The 23,941-nt window shown below is 42.3% G+C and overlaps 1 protein-coding gene across 2 annotated transcripts in view; it reads left to right on the forward strand.

The window, feature by feature from the left end:
• The window catches only part of sertad2b (SERTA domain containing 2b), a 41,540-nt gene extending 21,075 nt beyond the window's left edge, over nucleotides 1-20,465 (forward strand). Inside the window, exons 1-2 of one of the 2 annotated variants that reach the window (XM_072391479.1) lie at nucleotides 7,140-7,233; nucleotides 16,155-20,465. In XM_072391479.1, coding sequence (XP_072247580.1) covers nucleotides 16,159-17,442 — 1,284 coding nt within the window. In that variant the 5' untranslated portion in view covers nucleotides 7,140-7,233; nucleotides 16,155-16,158 and the 3' untranslated portion in view covers nucleotides 17,443-20,465. Of the gene's footprint in view, nucleotides 1-7,139; nucleotides 7,234-16,154 lie in introns of those variants that run through there. The other variant, XM_072391480.1, reaches the window with a different exon arrangement.
• The last annotated feature ends 3,476 nt before the right edge of the window (nucleotides 20,466-23,941 follow it).

The following is a 23,941-nucleotide window of genomic DNA, read 5'->3' on the forward strand; positions in this document are numbered from 1 at the left end:
GTTTAGAATAATACTTCTCCAGGCTTCTTGAAGGACATTCCAAAGCTCTTCTTTGCATGTTGGCGGCCATTTGTTTCCGTTCTCTATCAAAATGATCTCACACTCCTTCAATAATGTTGAGGTCCGGGCTCTGGGGAGGATTCATCCCTCCATAAAAGACCTGTTGCCACTGATTTTCAGTCCACTCCTTGTGTCGTTTGGCATAGCTCAGCCTTTTCTCCCTGTTTCCCTTCCTTAAGAATGACTTCTTGACAGCCAGCCTTCCATGGAGACCATTTCTGCTGAGGCTTCAGTGAACAGTACCTGGATCAACTGAAGGGCCAGATGCATCTCTCAGGTCTTGTATCTGCTCTTTGGACATCACTTTCAGATGTAGGTAGTTTTTCTTTAGTTTTAAATCTGTCAAACATGAGTTAGCTACTTTTTTATGCTTGAATGATTTATAGGTCAGTGTTGAGTGGTTTTAAGTAATACATTTCCATTCAGAATGGTCAGGTATAAGAACTAGATGGGGAAGTTAGTGAAAAAGCAGCCAGTGTTCAAAGAAGAAGACTTTCAGAAAACCTGGAGGACAGTTGCTCAAAACCACTTCAAAAGATTACAAGAAAGTCTGGCTCTTTGGAAGCAATCTGAATAGAAATGAGGAGTGGCTTGTGGTTTTTGCACAGTACTGTAGTACATTTATATTCCTGCAAGTTGAAATGTACACGTTGTGCTCTTTGTTACTCACATAATGTATTTTTAGTCATTTGACATTTAATCCCACTTATATTGGAGGAATATTATCTCGGTAGTAACTAGCATCAGATCTTATCATTCATTTGCTTCTTCCTCATGTAACAAACACACTTGAGCTGCCATTCACTGTCAAATCAAGACGTGTGCAACTGCTTAGATCACTGACATTACAAGAAACCAGCGGTGAGTCAAAGCAGCTTCACTACATTTTGGAAGCTTATTTGACTATTTATCTTAGCACCGTAGGAGGCTGGTTCGCCTTGCTTACTTCGTCTTCCCCTTTTGAAGTGTGTGAGTCAAGGCACTTAACAAGTGTTTGAAGTCTGAGAGTAATGAGAGTAAGAGAAGACAATGTGTTTTTGTGTACGTGTGTGTGTGTGTGACTGAGGGTGGGTAGACAAATGAAGAGATTTCTTTTCACGCACCAGTGGGCTCTGTCCAGCTTTGCGTGTGTCTGTGTGGGCGTTGAGAATCAGCTAAAACGGGTATAGCAGAAAATGACGCTCTAATCGTGGATATTTCATATGAAGGACAAATCATCCTGTGTGGGTGTGTGTGTGTGTGTGACTGAGGCAACAGCTGCTTATGGGGCAGAGACGGGGAAATGACGGACACTGATAAAGAAGCTGGTCAAGAGACAAAGAAAAAGAACAGGAGGAGGTAGAGACAAAGAGAGAGGGAGAGAGAATAGGAAAGAAAGCAGATGGGTGATTTTTGGTGGGGAGCCCTCCCCTCCCTGCCTCCCTCCCTCCTCCTTTTCTCTCCATATTGGGTCTGTGTGCCACGCCCATGTCTAATAGTGTTAATATTCTCATCACACACACCCTCAAATCTGCCAGACATGGATGTTTTCCTCTGGTTTCACTTTTTCTTCCTCTGCAGCTAAATTTTAAAAGAAACATGTTATCCAAAATACACCATAATCAAAGGTCAGCATGCCATGCTGGTCCCCCTCCCTGTGTGCTTATAGGTGTGATGCAAGTTAAACTTTCTGTCACACACCAATAGCTGTGGCAATAGATTGACAAAAATCACCTCGCGCTCGCTTGCCTGAAGCACATAATTATCCTATCTGTAACAAATGGCTTCCAGGGAGCTCCAAGCTTGTGCTACACACCAAAACACGGCATACACAATCTGGAGAGAATTCAAACACTGCTCTGAAGAGAAAACTACAAAAGTATCAGCTGTTTAACTCATTAACAACCTTCACAAACCTGCAGGAGAAAATACTCAAATTTAGTTTCCACTGTAATTTCAAATGATCCAGGACGAGCCCCCAGTCATTGTTACGACCCGGCCCATTGGTCCATAACAAAGGTTAAGAGAGTATTGGGTTTATTTTTTTTTAAAAACAGTTTAAGTTAAAACTATCACTAACACACAACAAGCTTCAGAAGTGGTGATCTGCCTGCAAGCCACACTAAGCTTTTTGGACTTTTTCCTAATCTATGAACCTTACGACAAATAAATTTTTTCCATTTGTGAATATAGATTAGGGTAATGATTCTTAATCTAATTAGATTCATTTTGATTGATTGAGGAGGAGGACTGTTGACCAAAAAACAGGTAAATCCCTGTAAACAAAAAACACCTCCATAGAGGGAAGAACGGGAACAGGCTCTGATTTTACTAACAGAGCCGAAAATACAAAGAGGCGAGAAACAAACAAAAACCACTCTTAGCGAGGAAAAAAGAGAATAACAAGCTAAACTAAAAGCTCCGATTTAACTCGAAGAGCTGCTAAGATAAACGGCAAAAGGCCAAACTAAAAATCACTCTATTATATGAAAACACAAAGTAGCTAAATGGCATAGGCCAGCAAAAAGACTAAACGTGGCTCGAAACAGACAATGCTATGACTTAACTTGACAATGGCAATAAGGCTGGTGTGCAAGACGAAAGGACATGACACACTGGCACAGGGCAAGGGGAGACACATGAGGAAGTGCAAGGAACCTGAAACGAGAGGAGAGTTAATTTTCAAAATAAAACAGGAAGTCACAAAACAAACGTGGAGGCAGGACAAAACCTCAACTTGACCAACAGGTGTGACAAGTTCCAAATGGACAGTAGTTACAGCAATGATGATAGCTGTTGTTCTTTTTCAAAAGGTTTTGTTGGTGCTAGTGGGCTTCATTTGAAAGTAGTCCGACAGGAAATGAGGTACAGGGAGAGAGTGGAGGCATGCAGGAAAGGGCCACATGCCAGAATGGAAACCGGGACAGCTGTACTGGGGCAAAGAGCCTCCGTACATGGGCCTCCCGCTCCGACCAGTGAGCTAAACGGCGGCCCGCTAGCTGTTGTTCTGATAGTTCGTAGTAGCGGTAAGTCTTTGTCCTGGCATTAAAATGGAATACTAAACTGCCTCTGTTTGTGCAGTACAAACACCTTTTTATGTATAATTGCATTTATACATCAGACTTGCACATTCAGAAGCTTTGGCTTAAAACATGTCCACACCTCCTTTTGTGGAAAAAAAAGTGACACTTGCAATAGACTTTAATGTAAATTAACAGGACACAAAAAAACTGATAGATAACCACCCAAAGGAAGCTTGTATGTACACGGCTCAAATGCAAATGTCAAGTGAATACACGTCCATTGTGGCTCTATAGAACATGATATATATACACCAAAATGCTTCATTTTCTGATTAATCTTTAGTCATGTTCCCTGGGTCTCCCAACCTGAAGCTAGAGATGGTCTTGCACTTACTTAGTTTGCAGGAGAGGAAATTAACAGCGAAGGATTTCAGTCTTCAGTCTAATCATAGAGACACAGCGCGCTTAAGCAATGGCAGTGTGATAACACAGGACACTTTGAGACCGTACAGTTCTAAGAGTTCCCTAAGCTTTGCACTAGTTTTAGCAGCTGATATTAGGAAACTGTTGATTATGTGAGCAAAATGTTACTGTTACTTTACCAAACAGGTTCCAGGTCGTCGTTAATTTGTTCAAGCCTTCACTGTACAACTTAGTCCTAATTACCATAAACTTACAATGTCTGGATCAATAATTGTACATTTTGGTCTTCAAGACCAATCATAGCAGAGTTACATCCCAAATTGTTCCCCTTGTGTTCGTACTCTTGGGTCGGCGTAAAAAAAGAACCTACAAAAGAAGTTTTCAGTAGTTTTAAAATAACAGGAGGGTTTCTACGCTTATTCACAATAGTCTAGCCTGTGTTGTCCTGGTGTTGACACCAATCCTGAGTTCTTGCCTGTAACTGTTAGCAGTCTACGGAGAAGTAGGACATGCCACAGCCTGACCTTTCTAAGAGGCTTGGAGTTTTTACAAAACTGTAAGCTATGATAGCCTTGTAGAAGGAAGGTGCATACACAGGCTGGTGCTACCAATCGATTCAATGGTTTTGCACCCCTAAAAGAAGCAAGGAACGGGGTGACTCGTTTTACACACTGGCAAATATGTAGTGCAGTGGCCAATATACAGACCTATCTCATTGGGCAGAGAAGCCCTGAACTGGTGCAACTGTCTATTGAGCAACTGTTTGGCATGACATAATTCATTTAAACTGTCTGGTTTTAAGTGTTTGTGCTGTTATTGTTCCTGCAGTCACACAAGCGTTTTTTTTCCCCAAAAAGGGGGGTGTTGCTGAGAGCCTACTGAGGATGAAGTATTACAGGTCTGATTAATTAATCTCTTTCTGGAATCAGTCATCTTCAACTTGAAGTGCAATGTGTAGTAATTTCCTTTATTACTAAGTTAATACAGAACGAAACCAGTCACAAAACTAGCGAGTAACACAGACTCGTGTACAGGATTTAACTGTTCTGGATGGTGGCCACGTGTATGTGTGAATTGATAGACCTTTATGATTTTTTTTGTTTTTTAAAGCACCGCTCCTTGCTGCAGTGAACATAAATGGAACAATGGAATGGTTGGTGATCTAAATCTGGTGGAAGTTATAGTGTTACCACCCAAAGGTGCGATACAGTGATGGATTGAAGCAACATGTAGATTCATGTACTGGGTGATGAGTGGGACCAGTGAACTCACCATGACTCAGGTTCACACTAATAGTACAACACACACACACGACCTAGAGGAAGGGAAAGGAAGACAAAGAGAGCCTCGTAAAAACAAAATGGCAGAGCATTTACAGGGTTTTGAACATATTCTCTTTTATACTGTTGCATATTCTGGTGATTATGGCCATTTTCATTACATGTTTTTGGAAACAATAATCCAGCCTTCAGGTTTGAATGCATCAAGTGACTTTTGCATTGTGCTTTTCCCTTACTGATAGGTCAGGCAATCAAGATGCTGAAATGACATCAGAACCACAGAAAAAAAAAATCAAAGGTAGAGAAAGAAAGAAAAAACTGACCCAGAGAAAGAGAAGATAGGTGGAGAAAGTAAAATAAGGTTTAAACAATAACAAAAAGGAACATACAGCTTTGGATAAAGACAGTTCCTTAATGAGCAACTGTAGTGTAAATGTGGCTGCTATAGAGAGAGGGAAATAAAAGAAGAGCAATAATGAAATAAATAACGATAGATGGAGGGAGTGTGGGAGGGAGGGAGGTATGTTGTCGGTGCAGCTCTCCAGTTGGTGTTGCTATGGCCCTGCCCTCCCTGCTCACTGAGCCATTTCCTGTTTTTGACCTGAAATCTTTATTTAGAGCCATCCCTTCTCACTGCTCGGCATTCGTGAGTCAACTCAGAGTCCAGAGAGATGAACGCAGAACTAAAATCAGATCTCCATCCATTCATCACAGTATCTACCTTTGCCTGCGTGCACAGAGCTCGCCTGGCTAAGCTGCCTGTTGGCAACACAGTAGCTGAGGTTTCACTCCGGTTTAACTGTTTGCATGATCGAAATACTTTGAGATATACATCCCTGTTGTTAAGAATATTATGATATCCCTGTATATTACTATCTGAACAATAGTCTCCATAAGCTCTGCAGTCTTACTGGGCTTGAACAGGAAGCCCTAAATGAAAGCACCTATTGTAGCTGTTTTTACGCCTACGACTTTTATTAAACATTTCATTGTAGTAAAATAAACAGATTGGCTTTTAGAAGGTATTGACGGAGGAGTTGAACTTGTATGGACAGATTTTGTTTGAATAGGTCGTAGCCATGAGCAGAAACTGTTAACTATGATCTCTTGATAAGCTAATTTGGAAGAGAGGAATGTTTTTTTTTATTACTAATAAGCGTGAAGATTTGTGGAACGCTGTTGTCGTACCGATTTTATGTGTGACCAAGCCGTTCTGGTTTTGATGTTCCACTGTGAGAACAGGAGAAACTGAATGCTTTTGTGATAGTGTTGGAGCTCAGTAAACACTGGATTCTGATAACGATGGAAACACTTGAGGGAAAAAGCAAGTGACTTATGTGAATAAATCGGTGGAGAGCAGGGTGGGAGTAGCAGGGGGGCATTGAGGCCACATACGGTTGAAGATGCCCGTTTTTTGCCCCAGACTTGCTTGGTGTACTGCTGTTTTTGTCTGTGTGGAGCAGACTCTGTTGGGTTTTGTTTGAGTTACTGGACATCACCCTGCCATCTGCTGCAGGGCAGGACTAACATCACTCCCCAGCCCAGCTGCACCCTTGCTGTTGCTTGTGACTACTGACCACTCATGTCAATAAAATAATAATAATAAAAAATGTTATTTCAAGTTTTCATAGGATACCAAAGTAGAATTGGGAAGGGGAAAAAAGTGTTAGAAATGGGCCTAAATGAGGTCTTGTCACATGAATCTTGCTTTCTGTTCACAATTAGAAAATAATGTATTATTAACTCGATAAATTACACACACACACACACATACACTAACAAAGTGTGTGTGTGGGGGGGGCAATGTTAGAGAACAGTGTATGTGTTGGCGCGTGTATGTGCGCGCGCATATGAGTGGAACTGTGGGCGGAGCAACATTGACGACTGTGATTCTCTGGGCAGCTGCTCGGTTTCAGCTTCTCCTGGTGCCTTCATGAGCGCCTCGTAAACGTTCAAAGCTTTTTTTTTAATGGATCCTAGCATGACAGTAATAATGCAGTTGTTACATTAAAATTAACCTCATGTGCGCAAGCTAATGTTTAAGATAAAATAAATGATAAAATTCAGTTTTTAGTAAGCCCTATAGTATAATAACTTCAGGGTTAAATTATATCTTCTTATTTTCTATTCAAGTATTAAGGGAGAATTATTTCAAGGACGCTTCTGCAGAGACTGTACCACCTTTCAGGTTTGTCACTGACTAAAAAAAATTAAGTAAATAAGGTTTATAACTGTTAACAGATATAACAGTTAACAGTATACCGCGCGCGTGTAGTTTATCTTTAAAGTAAATCCGATAGCACCTGAATGCAGCGGCGTTCCTGTGAGCAGAGGCTGTTTTCTCCTCCTATCAGCGCCATTGTGTGGCAGAGTCTCCGGGAGCGAGGAGCGATTGTTTTTCTGTAGCCGACGGAATTGTTTAAATACCCCCCATGTTTCTCTTTAGACCTCCGGCGGACCTGGATGTGGTAAGACAGCGTTTTGTACCTTTCGAAGGGCAAAGTCAAACACGCCGAGAAAATACATACCGGCGTGGTAGTGTAACCTATTTCTAATTAATAATAGAGACGGTGACTGCTGGTGTTTCAGTAGTACTGTTTGGTAGTGAGGTCTTGTTGAAGAAGTTTTTCGCATTTGACAGAGAGCATTTGCAAAAATGTGTCTCCTCTATAGTTTCAATGACCGTCCAACTTTTAACTGACGAAAACTCGTTATAGTTTACAGAGACAAGGCAGTCGTCGCCGCCTCAGAGTTTATCACTGTGGAGAAAAGTGTATCTGATAAACTTTTCATTACCAAAAATACACGGAGGGCTTTCCCAACGTACACTCACTCACTGGAGCTTACTGCTAAAACGGATACGAAGAATTCCACTTTGACAACTTCATAACGAGAAAATAAAGTATGAATTACACTACTTTGGAAACCTAGAACAGTGGAAATACACATAAACGTAAACTTAATTTATCTGAAATGTTCATGTTGCACAATATAGTCACCAGTCAAGTCTGCATATTGGAAATATGTGTAAAAACAACATGTTATGGCTTTTTAAATGTTCCCTTTGCACAAACCGAAACTGTGCTCGTAATTTCATAGTTATTGACTGGCTTGTGAAACATGCTGTGTGGCGCTTGTGAGGCTGCCCTGAAGTAGTGAAATGTGTTCCTGTAGTGTAAAGAGATTTGGTCTTAAGTGTGCGATACTATCTCAGCTGTTGTAGTGGAGGGGCCTCTGTTTCGTAACCTGCACCACAACACAGCAGCCAGCTCTAATGACAGTACCTCTTCCTCACTTTTTGCTGCTGTTCCTGTGCAGTGACCCACATTCAGCTTGTGGGTCGCGGCAGAGGTTCTTACTTTGTTTGGACAGACACCCACAGAATAGACTCACCCCAGAGGGACGTTTTATCGAAGCTGAGGTGCAGAAAGGTGTGATGCAGAGTTATTCAGCTGTTAACGAGCAGTTAACCACAGTGACAAGAGATAAATCCTTGTTTTAACCGAGTGAAGAACCCCTCGGGAAGTTCCCAAACTCCAGTGATCTTAATTGTTACAAACTGTTAAATGAGTGAGCCTTTTAGTATCGATAAGTATTCTGTTTTTTAGCTGGTATTTGAGGAACTCTTCTGATTTTGAGGCGCAGAAGCCCAACACTTAACTTCACAAACATTTTTAGAGAGCCTTGATGATAATATAAAAAAAAAAAAGAAACACTGCACGAGAGACGACCGCTGGAGGCTTTTATTGTGAATATGTAGCGGCTTTAACCTGTGACGGTAGCCGAGTTTCTTTTCCTACCCATTGAGGACTGGATGAAGTCACATAGAATTTGTTCCTTACCCTCAGCTGCTCAGTTACAGTTAGAAAGCTCACATTGCAGCGGTGTGACCTCTACTGTAAGGCTTGTATAGGAACGGTTCGGCTTACAATCAAGTAATAAGGGTGCTAACTGCAGTGGAAATGATGACACTTGCAGCTCTGAGGCTGGTGCTGCCGTAACAAGGTGGGCACTGTGGTAATACAGCAAATTCTGCTGGGGTACAGTGCGTGCTGCAGTAATAAGGCACATACCGCAGTAATAAGGTGGGTACTACTGTACACTCAGTGACCAGATGTGTCGATGCCATAGATTTCTTTGTCACTTGAGAGAGCCAGGCTGTTCTCTCCCGCGGTGGTTGGGAGGAAAGAGTGGAGTGCTCGTAAGCAGCATGTAGACACGTCTGCTGACCTAAATCTACTCTCTTCTTCTGCCTTTTATTTATAGACTTAAGAGCGGGCGCATATGAGGGCGAGTGAGACAGTTTGAGTGCAAAGGCACTAATGACCAAAAATTTAGATGCACGTGCGTGCGACAGTGGGAGTTACTGTGCAGTTTCGTAAAAGTAATGCATACCGTCAGCTTAACTGTGAAGCAATTGATTGTGTCTTCAACTTAAAATACTATGAAGCACCTGTCAGGTGTTCTCTTTGATCCCTGGTGTCCAGTGTATCGACCGTGTATAAGTTTGATCCATGGTTGAACATATTTTCTCAGTCACCTGAATTAACATGCCTGGAATGCATCTGTTGTTAAACTGAGTCTAATATTTTTGCCCAGCCCATTTCCACAACTCACCCAACAAGCTTCATATGGCTAATAACTCGAGTCCTGCCACATCATGAGTCAGAAAAAGTGGTTTCCCTTGGGTGACTTTTCCTGCTCTGTCCCTGAACTTTGCACTCCTCGGCGTGTGCTGTCGTTCTAGAGAAAGAGCGTGTGGAGAATCACCGTAAAGTGCCACACGCTGTGCAGAAGCTACGGAACCCGTTTAGTCAGCTCAGAGTGTTCCAAATGTAAATACATTTGAAACGAGCAGGTGGCAGGTGAAATTTGACTTGAGTTTGTGCCTCTTTGTCAGTGAGATGCTGCGTATTGCGCAGTAAAACTGTACTGTTTTGTAACCAGGTCTGCCATTACGTAAGAGACTGTAGTGGATTCTCTATGTGATAGCCAGCTGACCTCTGTCATGTGAGTGTTTATGATCACCCTGAGGGAGAACACTCACATGTTTGTAGCACACACACAGACCCAGTTTTCCAGCTGTATGATTGTTTTTTCTTTCTTTATTTTGGTTGGGACTCTGTTCTACCATGTGCCCTCCCTTCTTACTGCTCCACAGGAACAGAAGTCCCTTTCAGATATGTGATACACAACATAAATGGCTTCATCGGTCAGTCAAAAGTGCTGGCGCTCTGAATTTCAGACATAGCTCTGTGTTGTGTTGATGTTTCTTAATGTGCCCATGACTGCACATCATGTGACGCGCACGTTTGGGGTTTTCTTACTTGAATAATGAGATAACACAAGTCATCTGTGTGGAACTTTAACTGGTGTTTTTCATGTTTTTGTGAACTAAGGTATTTTCTCCACTAAAATACCCACAACCATGAGTTTCACTTTCAAGCCTTAAGAACTTCAGAGCATTTTTCAGCAATTACAAGTGTTTACGTACTCATTGGGGATCAGGTAGGAGTTTTGGCTCTTTCTCAGTCTATCTTAAAATTCATTATCATTTTAAACCCCGGTGTTGTGTAATCCACAATAATTCGCCATCTCCGGGTTTTCTACCAACATCTCGCCATTCAGACCACTTTAATAAAATTAATCTTGATTTTCTGAATGAGATGTCTGGAACCGTTCGCTGGTGTCACATTAAGGTGAGAGGTTTTTGAGAACTGCAGCGTGCTGCGAGGAGCAGCTGCTAGGAAATGCATACTGTATTTTTCTCATCGGGGCATTTGCCTGTTTTCTTAAAGGCCAATGCTAAAGAGGAAGTTTCAGTAGAAAAAAAAATGCTCATCTGTCAATACAGATTCTTGATGATCGAGTCTGATGGGTGCACACCAAGTGCTCAGAAATGTCACCAAACCAGTGTCGATATATTGGCAGAAAAAATTGTTGTTGTAACAGGCGTGGTAGACGGAGTAGTAGTAGTAAGTTGTAGCTATGGTTGTTGTGTAACTGTATCTTAAGTTGTGAGTGTGTGGAAGTGTAGCTGCTATTGAGCGTAGTGGGTCTGGTCAGGCAAACGTTACAATGCACTATCTCTTCCTCTGGGTTTTGTCTGGAATGTGTTTACCAGTTTAACATTTATGTGTGTGTGTGTGAGAGAGAGAGAGAGAGAGAAGCACACACACATAAGCGCACGCAAACGCCCGCGCACCCGCTTAGGGTTGAGTTGGACAGTGTCGTCCTCATGTGCAGAGCTGGATGCATTACAGTGAGGGGGAACAGTCATGACTGCGCACTGCAAGTGTGCTACTGTCCGCTGTCGTAATGGTGAGATTAATGCTGGCTGTTGTAAGCACACAGCACAGTACTGCATTCATCTACCTGCAGCAGGCAAGTGTGTGTCCATACTTTGTGCATGCACAGAACCTGAAATAGCCCGATGTGGAGGTGAGGGGGAGGGGTGGATATGCAGCTCAGGCATGGAAACCAGTGTATCCGGTTACAGGATCATAATATCACTGCAGTCCATCCACAAGCTCTGCACTACTGCACAACACACACACACACACACATCTACTCACTACAGCCAGCTCGAGGAATATTATGCTCAGCTCACATGTCTAATGTATGTTTGCAGGCACAGTTGGCAGGCTAACACACACCTGACCTCATGTCAATAACACTTTTTTTCCCCATCCAACTTAGTCATTTGTGCATTTTATTAAGTCAGATAAAATCACTCTTGTTTGTCACTGATATTATTTTCTATCATTTTATTCTGTAAGAAGCCCACTTCCCCTAACTCAGCTACAAGCATGGCTGAGTTTCAGGTTAAACTTCACATTTTGATACCGCTTTATTGTACTGCGCTCTTGTTGCCTGCACCGACGCCTCATCTGTTCTGTCACAAAGGGACAAACCTTGTGGGCTCAGTTGCGTAGACGTTTATAGAAGCAGCCAAGTCCACGTTTGGTTCTTGGTTTTGTATCAGGATATTCGGTGCTATTTCAGGCTGCAGGCAAAACTAAAGAAGGGAATCTACACACTCTGCTGGAAACAAACATTTATCTCTTTGATTTGCTTGTTTTAGTTTCTTTTCATGTTTTCTGAAAAAAAGTGAGGAGGAGCAAAGTTTGCAAGTAGAACAGTGGAAGTGTTTTTGTTGTTGGTCAAATAATAATTAAAGCAGAACCTTATCCTGTCGGTGTCCTCTGTTTGATATGAAATCCGTGACGCAGCTGGCTGAAGCACTTTTTGTGTTAGTGTGTTTTTACTCATGCAAGTCGTGAGTAAAATCGACTTGGGAAATTTCGAGGTGATTTTGGGAAATAATCGATGGAGCTGACCTTGAGAATTCCAGGTTGATTGATGTCTACTCATAGCCGGTCGCTGGCTGGTTTTTTTCTTCCTCTTAAACTATGTTTCCCTCATAGAAGTTATTTCAAAGTTTTACTTAGATTTTACAATCGAACAATTGACAGAGATCCACGTGAAGTCGGAAACGACCTTGGCTCCATTTTGTACTCCTCCGCCTCTGTGTGTCACCCCCTCGGCTCATTTGTAATCAGTTCTTCTTACTTTGGTGTGTTCATATTTAGATATGGCTCACAGGGTGTGGGATGAAGCCGGGCCTGTGAACTCTGACGGCCAGTGGCAGGAGCAGGGAGGGTGTAAGGTTGAGGGCGGGTGAAATAAAAGGAAGGAAGGGAGGGAGGGAAAAGAAAGTGTGAGTGGAGAATAGGTAGAGTAGGAAAGGGAAGAGGAGAGGAGAGGAGGATAATGAAGTGGAATGCAAGGGGTGGGGCACCTCTGGTATGTCAGCTCCGCACTGAGCGTGCACGTGTATGTGTGTGTAAAAGACCCTAAACACCCTGCCATGACTCTTGAGAGTCAGACGTGCGCAGCTGCCGCAGCTCTCAATCACGCGCCTGCTTTGAAACTATCTCTCGGATTCTCTGTGTCTGCCATTTTCCTGGAAAATCCACATGCAGCTGCAGTCTATGAAGTACTACACATGTTTAAATCCAAGTGAATATTACAGTTCATTTGATTTTTAATTGCAGTAAAATGAAGAAGAAGCGTTACTCTCCAGTTGTTTTTGTCGTAAACTTGACTTCTTTGTTGCTCAGCGTTTATTGCTGTGGTGTTTCTGTTCCACCCTTCTCAGATCTCGTGTCAGTCAAAGAGTCGGTGATAAGAACCGCCTTGCCCTGGAAATCTTTCTTAACAGTCGGACTAATTTTGTGTCAAAAGTATTTAAAGACAGGGGACACAGAAGTGTGCACACGGTGGAACAGTTTCCTCAGGAAGGCTGAGCTGTTGCGCTGCGTTCCACACATGAAGAAGAACCGTTACTTCTACCAAATGTGAAGAATGAGAGAAGTTCACCCTCAATATTTTTTATTTCTGCACTTTACGTACAGCATAAATTGCGCGTAAACGTTGGGTTGTATGTACAAATTTCCAGAAGGGCTCAGACGCAGGCCGCCGACCCTCGCAATCTCAGACGGAGTGGGAGTAAAGGTGTTCTGAAGCTTTCCCATCTTTCAGCGAGCACTTTGCAGACCATGCTGTGGCCTGAGGATGCAGACGAGCCCATTAGTCTCACACACTTTAGACTTTGAGTCAAGCTTCCATAACCAATAACTTTGGTCAGCTGATTATTGGGGATGATTATTTGCCACTGATGAACTGGCCACTGATCATTTAATATGGACGGTAAACATAGACTGAATGTAGACACATGCAGTTCAGGCAGCCTTGGCTGTTTGGCTGCTGTGGAACAATGTTTTTTTATTACCTGTGGACATTTATTAAGGTAGGTAGTTACTTATTAATTCTATTTAGAGCGCAAACTAGGTCTGCTTTAACAAACCGAGGCAAGGCAAAGATAATAGTTTTCCATAAGACTTTATCAATGTAGATATGCGTTTAACATATTAAAAAAAACTCAACACAATATTGACATGCATAAACCAGAGAGTGCCTTGCTCTCTAAATAAATCCATATCAGTGAGTCAATAACCCCTAACTGTTAAGTAAGAACAGGAAGTCCTCTGAATTCATGCTAATTCACCGCAGTGGTGTAGATTTTTTTTTTCAGTTAAGCAAAGCATGTCTGTGAGTTTGAGGATGTGCGATGATTTATTATAACGTGGATATTATATTCACTATGAAAGCTGCAACCTTTGATTGTGTTCCAGATTGTTCTCTTGCTTTAAAGAGTTTGGAATGAAAACTTCCAACCCGCACACGTGCTTTCAAAGTTCAAATAAACCCAGTAACCAGGAAGTGGCATCATTAAAACATTTATTACAAATTGGTTCCAGAAGCACATACGTCCACCTGACAATTTCCAATAACTTTTACGTAACCTATTACCTTTTATTCGCAATATCCGTGTGAGTGTCCGTAAGCATGAATTGATTCTAATAGAGATCCTGAATCATGTAGGACAAATAACTATCAGAAAATGCACCTACCAGTTCCAGTAGACATTTAATGTAAGTTTGTCAACTATCTCAAAAGCAGTCTGGGTATTTCTGTCATGCAGTTTCTTCTTCTTTTTCATTGAATCTATGAGAAGATGTTGCTGAGATAATGTCAACTCAGGAGGCTACTTCAGTTATTTCAGAGGCTCAAATACCAAGACAGCTCAGCTCCAGTTGATAACACTCATTTTATCGTGTTGTTTGAGAGAAATCAAATGGCTCCAAGCTTCTTTACATCCACCTATAAAAGTGAAATAAACCCACAAACCTTTAAAACCCTATAAAGATGTAACTGGGGGTTTCAGTGCGTTGCTCAAAGGCAGCTCAGAATTGCTGTCATGAGGGCGAGGAGAAACTGCCATTAATTTCCTTCCTACCTTCCCGGATCAGTCTCTCACCTACTTCCTCTTCTCACTTGTCCTCCTCCTCCTCTTCCTCTTCTTCCTTCCTGCCCACCCCCCCCCCCCCCCCCCCCCCCCGCCCCAGTACCGCCCCCACACCTGCCCCTCCTCCTTTCCCCTCATCCCATTCTTTGTCAGCTCTTTGGGTGAATTCCCAGCTGACTGTGTTTGTCATGGCAACCAACCAGTCGTGGTTACTGGGCCTGCAGCTCACACTTCCTGTGTGTGTGGACGACTGTGTGCATGTGTGCGTGTGAGAGCAGGCGCATGCGCAGTGAACCGGAGTGTCGACAGCGACTGGCTGCATGAGCCTGTCAGCCTGGATTAAAGTCAAACACACTGCAGTCTTTCTTTCTTTCTTTCTTTCTTTCTTTCTTTCTTTCTTTCTTTCTTTCTTTCTTTCTTTCTTTCTTTCTTTCTTTCTTTCTTTCTTTCTTTCTTTCTTTCTTTCTTTCTTTCTTTCTTTCTTTCTTTCTTTCTTTCTTTCTTTCTTTCTTTCTTTCTTTCTTTCTTTCTTTCTTTCTTTCTTTCTTTCTTTCTTTCTTTCTTTCTTTCTTTCTTTCTTTCTTTCTTTCTTTCTTTCTTTCTTTCTTTCTTTCTTTCTTTCTTTCTTTTGTGATATTTCTTTGAGTTTGATTAGACAGATATCAGCCAAACCACTAGAATATGTATGTATGTTTTTCTCTCCTACTGTATGCCTTTGCTCCCACTCTCCAGACTAAGTAATTCAATGTGCTGGCCTGCTCCAATATGGCAAGAAAACGGAGTGTGAGGGAGGGTTGGGTTTGAAGTCTGGCCTATGATCCTGTCCTACAACCAAAAACGCTGCAATTACATAACTTAGTGTGTGTGTGTGTGTGTGTGTGTGCGTGTTGGGATACAGTATTCAGTGGTGAGGCTCCCATTGCAGCTGCTCATGGTCTCCATGTGTGTTTTTCTTTCTTATTAAATCCCTCGTTGGAATATCCTCACTGCATTTAAGCAGCTTCTTGAATCACAGCAGCTAAGCTGTTAGGTTTCAGGCTGAAAACTTGAATAGTGAATGTATCGCAAAACGTTTATATGTACAGTTGGGTCAAGCTACGGTTGTAGCACCATTTGGCCTTTCGGTTAGACTACTGTCCTTGTCCTAGTACAAGCACAGGAGGAGAATCAATGTGTTAACTGAGGTATACCCAACTCTGCTACAAAAGGTGATGATATGCCCCCTTACAACTTGTTAGTATTGGGCTTTTTCTGGTGAACCTATTATGTAACAGACAAAAACTACTGGCTAATAACTTGGTTGACTGCAAACTGGTACCATGCAGAGCAGGGGATTTGGACGGCTTTACAGTTCTTTATACATTGCAAATAATCCATAAAATAGCCCATAAGAATAACAATCTGTCAACTTTTGTGTTGCATTGTAAACTTTTCAAGGCCCTTGGGTTGGGTTTGGGGCTGGAAGCTGGGGCACATAATTAACTTCTGTTTTTGTTTCTTTTTGTGTGTGTTTTTCAGATATATGTTCGGTAAAGGTGCGAAGCGGAAGCTGGACGAGGATGAAGAGGGGCTGGAAGGCAAAACGCTGGAGGCGTCGGTGGTGGGAGGGGGGCTAGGTGTTCTTCCAGAGGGTCTTTCTAAGGTGTCATACACCCTGCAGAGACAGACCATCTTCAACATCTCTCTGATGAAGCTCTATAGTCAGCGGCCGCATGGCGAGCTCAGCCTGGAGCGCCGCGTCCTCATCAACAACATGCTCCGTCGCATCCAAGACGAGCTCAAGCAGGAAGGCTCCCTGCGGCCGCTGCTCCTTCCGCCCTCGCCGCCGCCTGATGACCCCATGGATGAGGGATTCCGTGAGGCACCACCATCTTTCGGTGTTTTGTCAGCAGCAGCGACCGCACAGGTATCCCAGCCCTCTGCACTGTTGATGCCGGTGATTGCTCCACCGCCTTCACCCCACCCAATGGTGCCTCCCAACTGCCAGGCATCCCAGGCCTACCCTCATCGTGTGGAGGTCTGTCCCGCCCCTCTGGAAGCCTGCCTCACCCCAGCCTCTTTACTGGAGGAGGATGGTGGAGATTCAGCCTTTTGTGCCACATCTCCACCCACTCCTCCCTTGTCACCGCCCCCAGTGCCCCCTCCTTCAGCACTTATGAGCCAGGCGCCCCTCAGTGTCCCTGTGGCTGTCTTTTCAAATGGCAGCTTCCGCTCGAATCTGAGTGAAATGGAGTTGGGTCCTTCTACAGCCATAACAAGGACAGCAGCAGCTAATACTACAACCATGACTACCTCCCCTGCTCCTACACCAACCACCCTGCCCCCCCAGTTAGTGTCCCCCTCCCCAACACCCCCAGGCTCCACCAGAGACTGCAGGACCATGGGTGCTAAACCAGAGGCAGCTGCCATTTTCCTACTAGAGAGCCGCTCTTCTGAGCTCCGGCAAATGGAAACTCTGCCCACAATTCCCCCCAGTGGCCTAGCAGATATTTCCTCCTCTCCTTCGTCCCCTCCTTCCTCTTCTTCTCCCTCTGGGTTTCTTTCGGATTTGGCGCTGGACGACGTCCTGTTCGCCGATATCGACACGTCCATGTATGACTTTGACCCCTGCACCACAGCGGGGGCTGTGGGAGTCACGGCGGGAGGCGGCCTCACCAAACTGTCGCCGGTGGTAACTGCAGATGACCTCCTCAAATCCCTGGCATCGCCGTACAGTGGTCCCGCCCCCCAGGTTTCAGCCAATCAGCCTTTCAAAATCGATCTGACAGAACTGGACCACATCATGGAGGTGTTGGTGGGTTCGTGACTCGTGGACACTAACGGCTCAGAAACAGTGATTCTTTAACCCTGAGAACAGCCTGGAATGAAAATTTGGGATCCTTTTTCCTTCTTTTTTTTCTCTTTTTCTCCTTGTTCTTGTTTTTACATTGTCAGTCTTGTTTTTTCTCTCTTTTCTTCTTTTTTTAAAACTTTCTTCAAAGGTCGATAATTGTAAACATCGAAGGTGATGTCAGTTAGAACTACTATCACAACTACTACTTCTACACAACACTGTGCATGCACTGCGCTTGCCTTTCCAGATATGGAAATGAAGTAACTGGGAAACAAGAGACGCATATATTTGTATATGTATACACGTGAGGACCTTCATTGACTCGCCTCCTTTCGTAACCCTAAAGTTCAACCTAATACATTCTAATCTTTAATCCGAATCTAAGCCTTAACCCTGAAGAGTAACTATAAATAGATTTTTTCATGCCATCATTGTGGGGAGATGTACTCCTCACAGGTACAGAAATACAAGGAAGCAAACACATACCAGATACACACAAACACTCAGTAATTATGGCTTTTAGCAGATGAGTGCCTTTCAAATGACCACTTATTCTATTCCTGTTTTTACAATATTTTTTTTTAGTTCTTCTCACTTTATCAGCCTAGACAGGTCACTCCTCAATGTTTTTTTCTTTTTAATTTATTGTATTGTATTAAAACTATTATTAAGTAAGGTAATTTTACATGATCAAATGATAATTATTTAATCTTTATCTTATTACAGATGCTTTGTTTTAATTGTAAAGCAAGCATAGAAAAAGGAATGCATTGTTTTACCAGTGTGCTAGATTACATATTAGCTTTGCTATAAAAGGACGCTTTGGGGGTAGCTCTAAAAGACGTTGACAGGTTGTTTGTTAAACTCCTTCGGTATAAGGAGATGTCTGTTCTCACGCACATCACGTCTATAAATTCTGTTCAGGACTTTTTGTCTTCTTTTTTTTTCTCTCTCCCCACTGTGTTGGCAGGCACACGTAACTGTGCTCTTCCTGCTGTTTTACATGAGCTTGGTCAAATGAGCTGGCTATCGTGATCCACTTGCAGCAGAATTCAAATGAGCTCCACCTACGGGAAAGTGTGTTTACATTGGAAGCAAAAGCAGCGCCATCACCGACTGGTGGGTCCCAGTCGGATGCAGACGAACTGAAAAGAAAAGTGCGGAGCTTCAGGGCTCATTGTGGTACCAGTGCAGCTCTGAGGACTTTACAGGAAGAAAATGGAATATTGAAGTGGGAAGAACACACTTTTGGTTCGGTTCCTATGGATTTGGTGAAACAGTGACAGGTGAATTAAAGCGGGGCATACAGTATTACTCACATCCCTCTTTTTTGCCGAGTGTATTTACTTGTGTAAAGAATAGTTGCCCTTACATGCGAGCTCTCTGCAGTTCTGCTCATGTATGTACTCTGCGCGGTACTTTTTACAGTCTGACTGAAAGCTCTCTCAATCTGTCACGTAAATCAATTAATCGCAGATCTCCAGTGAAGTGGGAAACCAAAACCACAGTGTTAACCTGGTGCTGCAGCCACGCTGAAGGCTTGGGTTGTTTTAGAACACTAATCTCTCCCCCCCCCCCCCCCCCCCCCCCCCCCCACAGGCTGTAAATGGACCAATATTGGCACAGAACCAAAAATATGAACTTCACACTGCATTTTGGTCTGAAATATCCCATCACAGACGTTACATCGAATTATTTCGTCCTGTAATCCATGGATTTCATCATCGGCATATCTTCTACTGTGTCTAGTTATTGACAGTTTGCAATATTGGACACACATTTCCGGGCAGTTTGTAGCAGTGGTCCAAATGGAGAATATATCACTGGTAGCAAAATATTCAAGAGTGGATTTTCACTTCAAAAGCCACTAAGTAACAGCTGTAAAATAAATTAGCCCAGTTGTGTGAGTTAGTTTGTCAGTGGGGGTGGTGATAGTGGGTTGGACTCATCAGTTGTTAGTCTGAGTCACCTCACTAAAGCCAGCGGCAGCGAGGACGAGGTGAATGTTGCTCCGTCGGTCGATCATTTGCTTCCCCGTGTCCATACGATGTCAGCCACGAGGTTTAACTGAACTCAGAGCAGACTGTGAGGGGAGCACCAAGTAATACTGTCTGTAGACGACTGTGTCTTGTTCCTTTCACTATGTTTGAATTTTGGAGTGCTTTTTTTTTTTTCTTCCCATTGAAGTTATTTATTCATATAGTTTTCTCTTTGTTTGTTTGGTATTTTCTGTGTAAATATATTTATTTTTTTATGTGAATTGAACATATGGATTGTAAATGTGTGTACAGAATGTGTGGTAGGAATGTATTTTAGATAGGAATGTATTGGAGTGTGGAATAATGAGTGGAAGCCATTTTTTAATATACATAGTTGGTTATATTATCATGCTTATCTGTTTGTTTGTTTGTTGCTTTGTTTATTTATCTACTTGTGGGGTGGCGGCCAGGACTTTTCTTTTCTTTTCTTTTTTGTTCAACATTTTCCAGTTGAAGGAAAACAGTTCATGCAGCAATACTCAAAAAGATTTTTAAAAACCCCGTCTCCAACCTTCAGATGTCAAGACTCCAAAGCCTGTCATGGATGCTTCAATGCCAAAAGTACTGTACATAGTTTGAACAACATTCAAGCTCCTGAGACTTTTCAATCAGTGTTTGTCACCGAATCGGTTTTCAGCGCTGTCTGAGTGTGTGGCGGCAGATACAGACTGACCGCAGTTAAGTCTGATTCCCTCTACAAAGGCTGTATTTTACACAGACCTAAGAGCTGTGCCTTTTTCTATGCAATGGAACACAAACACACAGAAATAAATTATCAGCTGATCACTGTATTGGGTCTGTAGATAATATGTAAATGTATATATACACTTTCATTTGAAAGTTTGGACGCTACCTTTTCCGAATTGAAGATAGATGGGTCCAGACTTCTGACTGAAACTGTATATATATGTATATATGAATAAATGGACAGCTGTTTATGAATTTGAAACAGTCTTACTTTTCTAGTTTTATAAATATATATATATATATATATGAATATATATATATACAATAAACTGTAAAAAGTGCTATGTCTCCTTATCTTCTGTTATTGTGTGTTCTTGCTTTTTTCGTGTGCACATAACTTCACTCACACTTACACATTGAAGGTCTTCGGATGAACAATGCTGCAAATTGTGTTCATTTTCAGCCACTTGACTTCATTTTTGGGGTCTTGCTTGACCCTTCTTATCGTGCCAAGAAATCCCACGTCCTCTGATGTCGATATGCTTCTGTTTTAGAAATGGCCTAAAAGCTTTTCATCTTTCTCAACCGTGGGACACATGATTACAATGAGTAGAAATGTGGTTTTTAGAAGCCTGGAAGCAAAAGATTGATAAAACCAAAGGAGAAAAAGTAGAATTATCGTCTTGTGGTTGCATGTTATCGCCACCCAGTCAAGTTGGAGTTTAAATCCGCATCTTGCTTCACATAATATACTTTTATGTGCTTGGAAGAAACTTTTAAATACATAGAAATAAAAAAATAGAGTTTTCTTTGATTTAATAGATACAGCCAAAAATCTTGACCATTGACCATAAAGATTCTATTCACATCATCCTTGAATCAAAAATTCCCTCATGGGCGTTGGTGAGAATGGGATAGACATACGAACGGACCATCCAAGAACATAATGTCTCGTACACAGATTTCATTGTCAGCATGGAGGTATAAAAAAAATCTCATCTCAAGGTCAACCTGTGCATGGAATTCATCTCACATGATGATGGACTTATGTACAGTGTAACTGCTGGTGACGCCCATGAGATGTGGGCTTTGGAAGTGATGCTTGAACATAACACATTAAGTAATAATTAATAATTAACATTAAGTAATACTGCAGTGTAGATAATGTATTAAGATGTAATCATATGAAATGGTTCTTGTGTCGTTAGGAAAACTTTTAAAAAGGGGTTCATAATCAATTGATGAAATTTTATAACAAGGAAAGCCCTAATCAAGCGTTTACACAAGCTAGCAGAGAAGTTAGCACGAAGTGAAGATGTGTTTTGCTCTTGCTGTGAAGAGCAGACCTGACATGTTCCGTTAACAGCTGTGAGAGAAGGAAAGCAGATTGTCTAAGTCTTCATGTCTTACCCAAAGATGTTGAAATCCAAGAGAAGTGGAATTAGGTAATGTAATGCTAATGTCAACAGAGATTTAGCTAGCATTAGCTTCACATTAACAGCTGATGATGTTAAAAGTAAAGGCTTCAATTGTCTACTTTTAAATTCCTAATATTGTTGATACATTGCCATTCAGATACCTGAATGTTGGGAAGGGGGCAATTTAGGGATAGAAATGAGGTAAAAATGAAATGAATAAATAAAGATAAAAAGTATGCTATTTCAAGCAGGTGTGTAGCAGTCTGCCACATGAATAAATGAGAGGCTTTGTAACATACCTCTAACAGTGTACAAAATGTCTTCCGTTCTGTTCGGATGGTTGTGCCTTAATGACATTCCAAGGTCACAGATCACGTCATCTCCCTGAGGAATGTCAAAACAAAGGAAGAGCAAAGACTAGAAATGTCCAACTTTTTCTAGAACTTCTTTAGATTTTACAATTAGAGACCAAAGGTCAGATGGGAACTAACCCTAAATGGACACAAGCAGATGACCTGCTCCTGTATCTGTTACTTTAAGTGCAACATCGGGGCATCTGGTGGATCAAGGATCAATCAGAACAAAGCAGCTTCCCGGATTTACTCAAAGACAAGATGGTAAAAGTACTCTGAGGAGCTTGGACTTTTCTTGCAATTCTCTTTCCTTCCCCCACAGTGGCAACAAGACGTGTCTGTGTTCTGATTGCTAATGACTCTCCAGAGCCCCTTGACCAGCTGCACTAAAAATGCTAACCAGAACCGGACTCTAATCTTGCTTGGTGCACATTGTTTAGGGTAAACTGGTTGATGTACGTGTGTAGATGTTTGTGATTAATCTTGTCTGTCTTTGCTTTACCTGACATAAATCTATGGAACATCAAAGTGTCTGAAACAAAAGCTTTCGTATGGAGTCACAGTATATGCCATTAAAGATCCATCCATCCATTCATTTTCTATACCCTTAATCTGTCGGCTGGGTCACGGAGGGGCTGGAGCCTATCCCAGTTGTCATCGGGTGAGAGGCGGAGTACACCCCGGACAGGTGCCATCAAAGATCTTTTAAAAATTTGACATTAATTTCATCATTACTTTAACATTACTTTCACCTCTGTGAAGCAGAGGCCCATCTCATCCTCCAAGAGAGCAGTGTGGTCCAAAAGGTCAGCTGCGGACATGTGACTGGCAGAACCAAGGCAGAACTCAACCCAGTCCAAGCCTTGAACCAACAGGTATTTCCTTCAATATTCCTCTGGCCAGTTGTTCCACCACCACCCCACAATAAGAATAATGTCTCCACCGCAGTTCTTACCACGATTATGGTTGGTGTGACGATTATTTATTGTATTATATTTTTCAGCTTCCACTTCTTGTGTACAATATCTTTGCTTTTTGTTTTTTGTCCTTTTTGTCACCTTCGCATCTGGGAAGCTCCTCCACGCTTTTCCTGTTTCTTCTTTCCACTGGATTTTTGTCACGTCTCTGAGTAACAATTCAGCATTTCTTCACGACAAAGCGCAACCTGTGTGTCTCTCTCTCTCTCTCTCTCGGTTTTCTCCCCCCCCCCCCAGTTCACAGAGGCACAATGCCAACATTAGCCGCTGCTAAATAACCATGACTCCTGCTCCGCAGGCCGGCGGTTATTTCCAGCATTCAGACCACACAGCTGTGAGGGGAAGGGGACAGTCTGTCTCTGTTGGTGGAGGAAGGCAAAGTTTAACTCAACTTAGCAACAGCAGAGCTAAGGTCATTGAGGACAACACAGACAACAGTTAGTAATGGAGGCAATGAGACAGAGAGCTCCCTTCCTCCATGGTTACTATGCGGATATTGCTTTCTTGGATTTGATTGTTTAATATGGGGGCTTTTGGCAGGTGACCAATTACAAATATAACATACATTTCTCAGCTGATTTCACTGTCCGATTTTCTTTTCACTTTTTACGGCAGTGCATTTTTGTAAGGCTACTCTGCAGTCATAGAAAATCAGTGAAAACGATCCACCTCCAAACAACAAAAGCCAGTATGATATTATTCATCAGTTACAGCATGCAAAATTGATGACATTCTTCAGATTTGTCTACTTTTGGAGACACATGATTCCTTGTGATTTATTGTTTACTGATCACCCATGTAGTCATACTCATCAAAACCTGAAAACCTTTTTAATCTGCCTGTTATTATAGACGATCTACCATATTCTTTTTCGACATGTGATTGTGACGGTCCATCAAGGATGTCACCAGTGGAAGCCTGTGCTGTGGTCGTACACATCAGTAAGTCCAGATCTTTTCTGGAGGAAATGGACACTGTGTACTCCAGACCAAGGATGA

This window comes from Leuresthes tenuis, unplaced genomic scaffold, assembly GCF_036924035.1.
Source record: "Leuresthes tenuis unplaced genomic scaffold, fLeuTen1.0.hap1 SCAF_8, whole genome shotgun sequence".
Taxonomy (NCBI): Eukaryota; Metazoa; Chordata; class Actinopteri; order Atheriniformes; family Atherinopsidae; genus Leuresthes; species Leuresthes tenuis.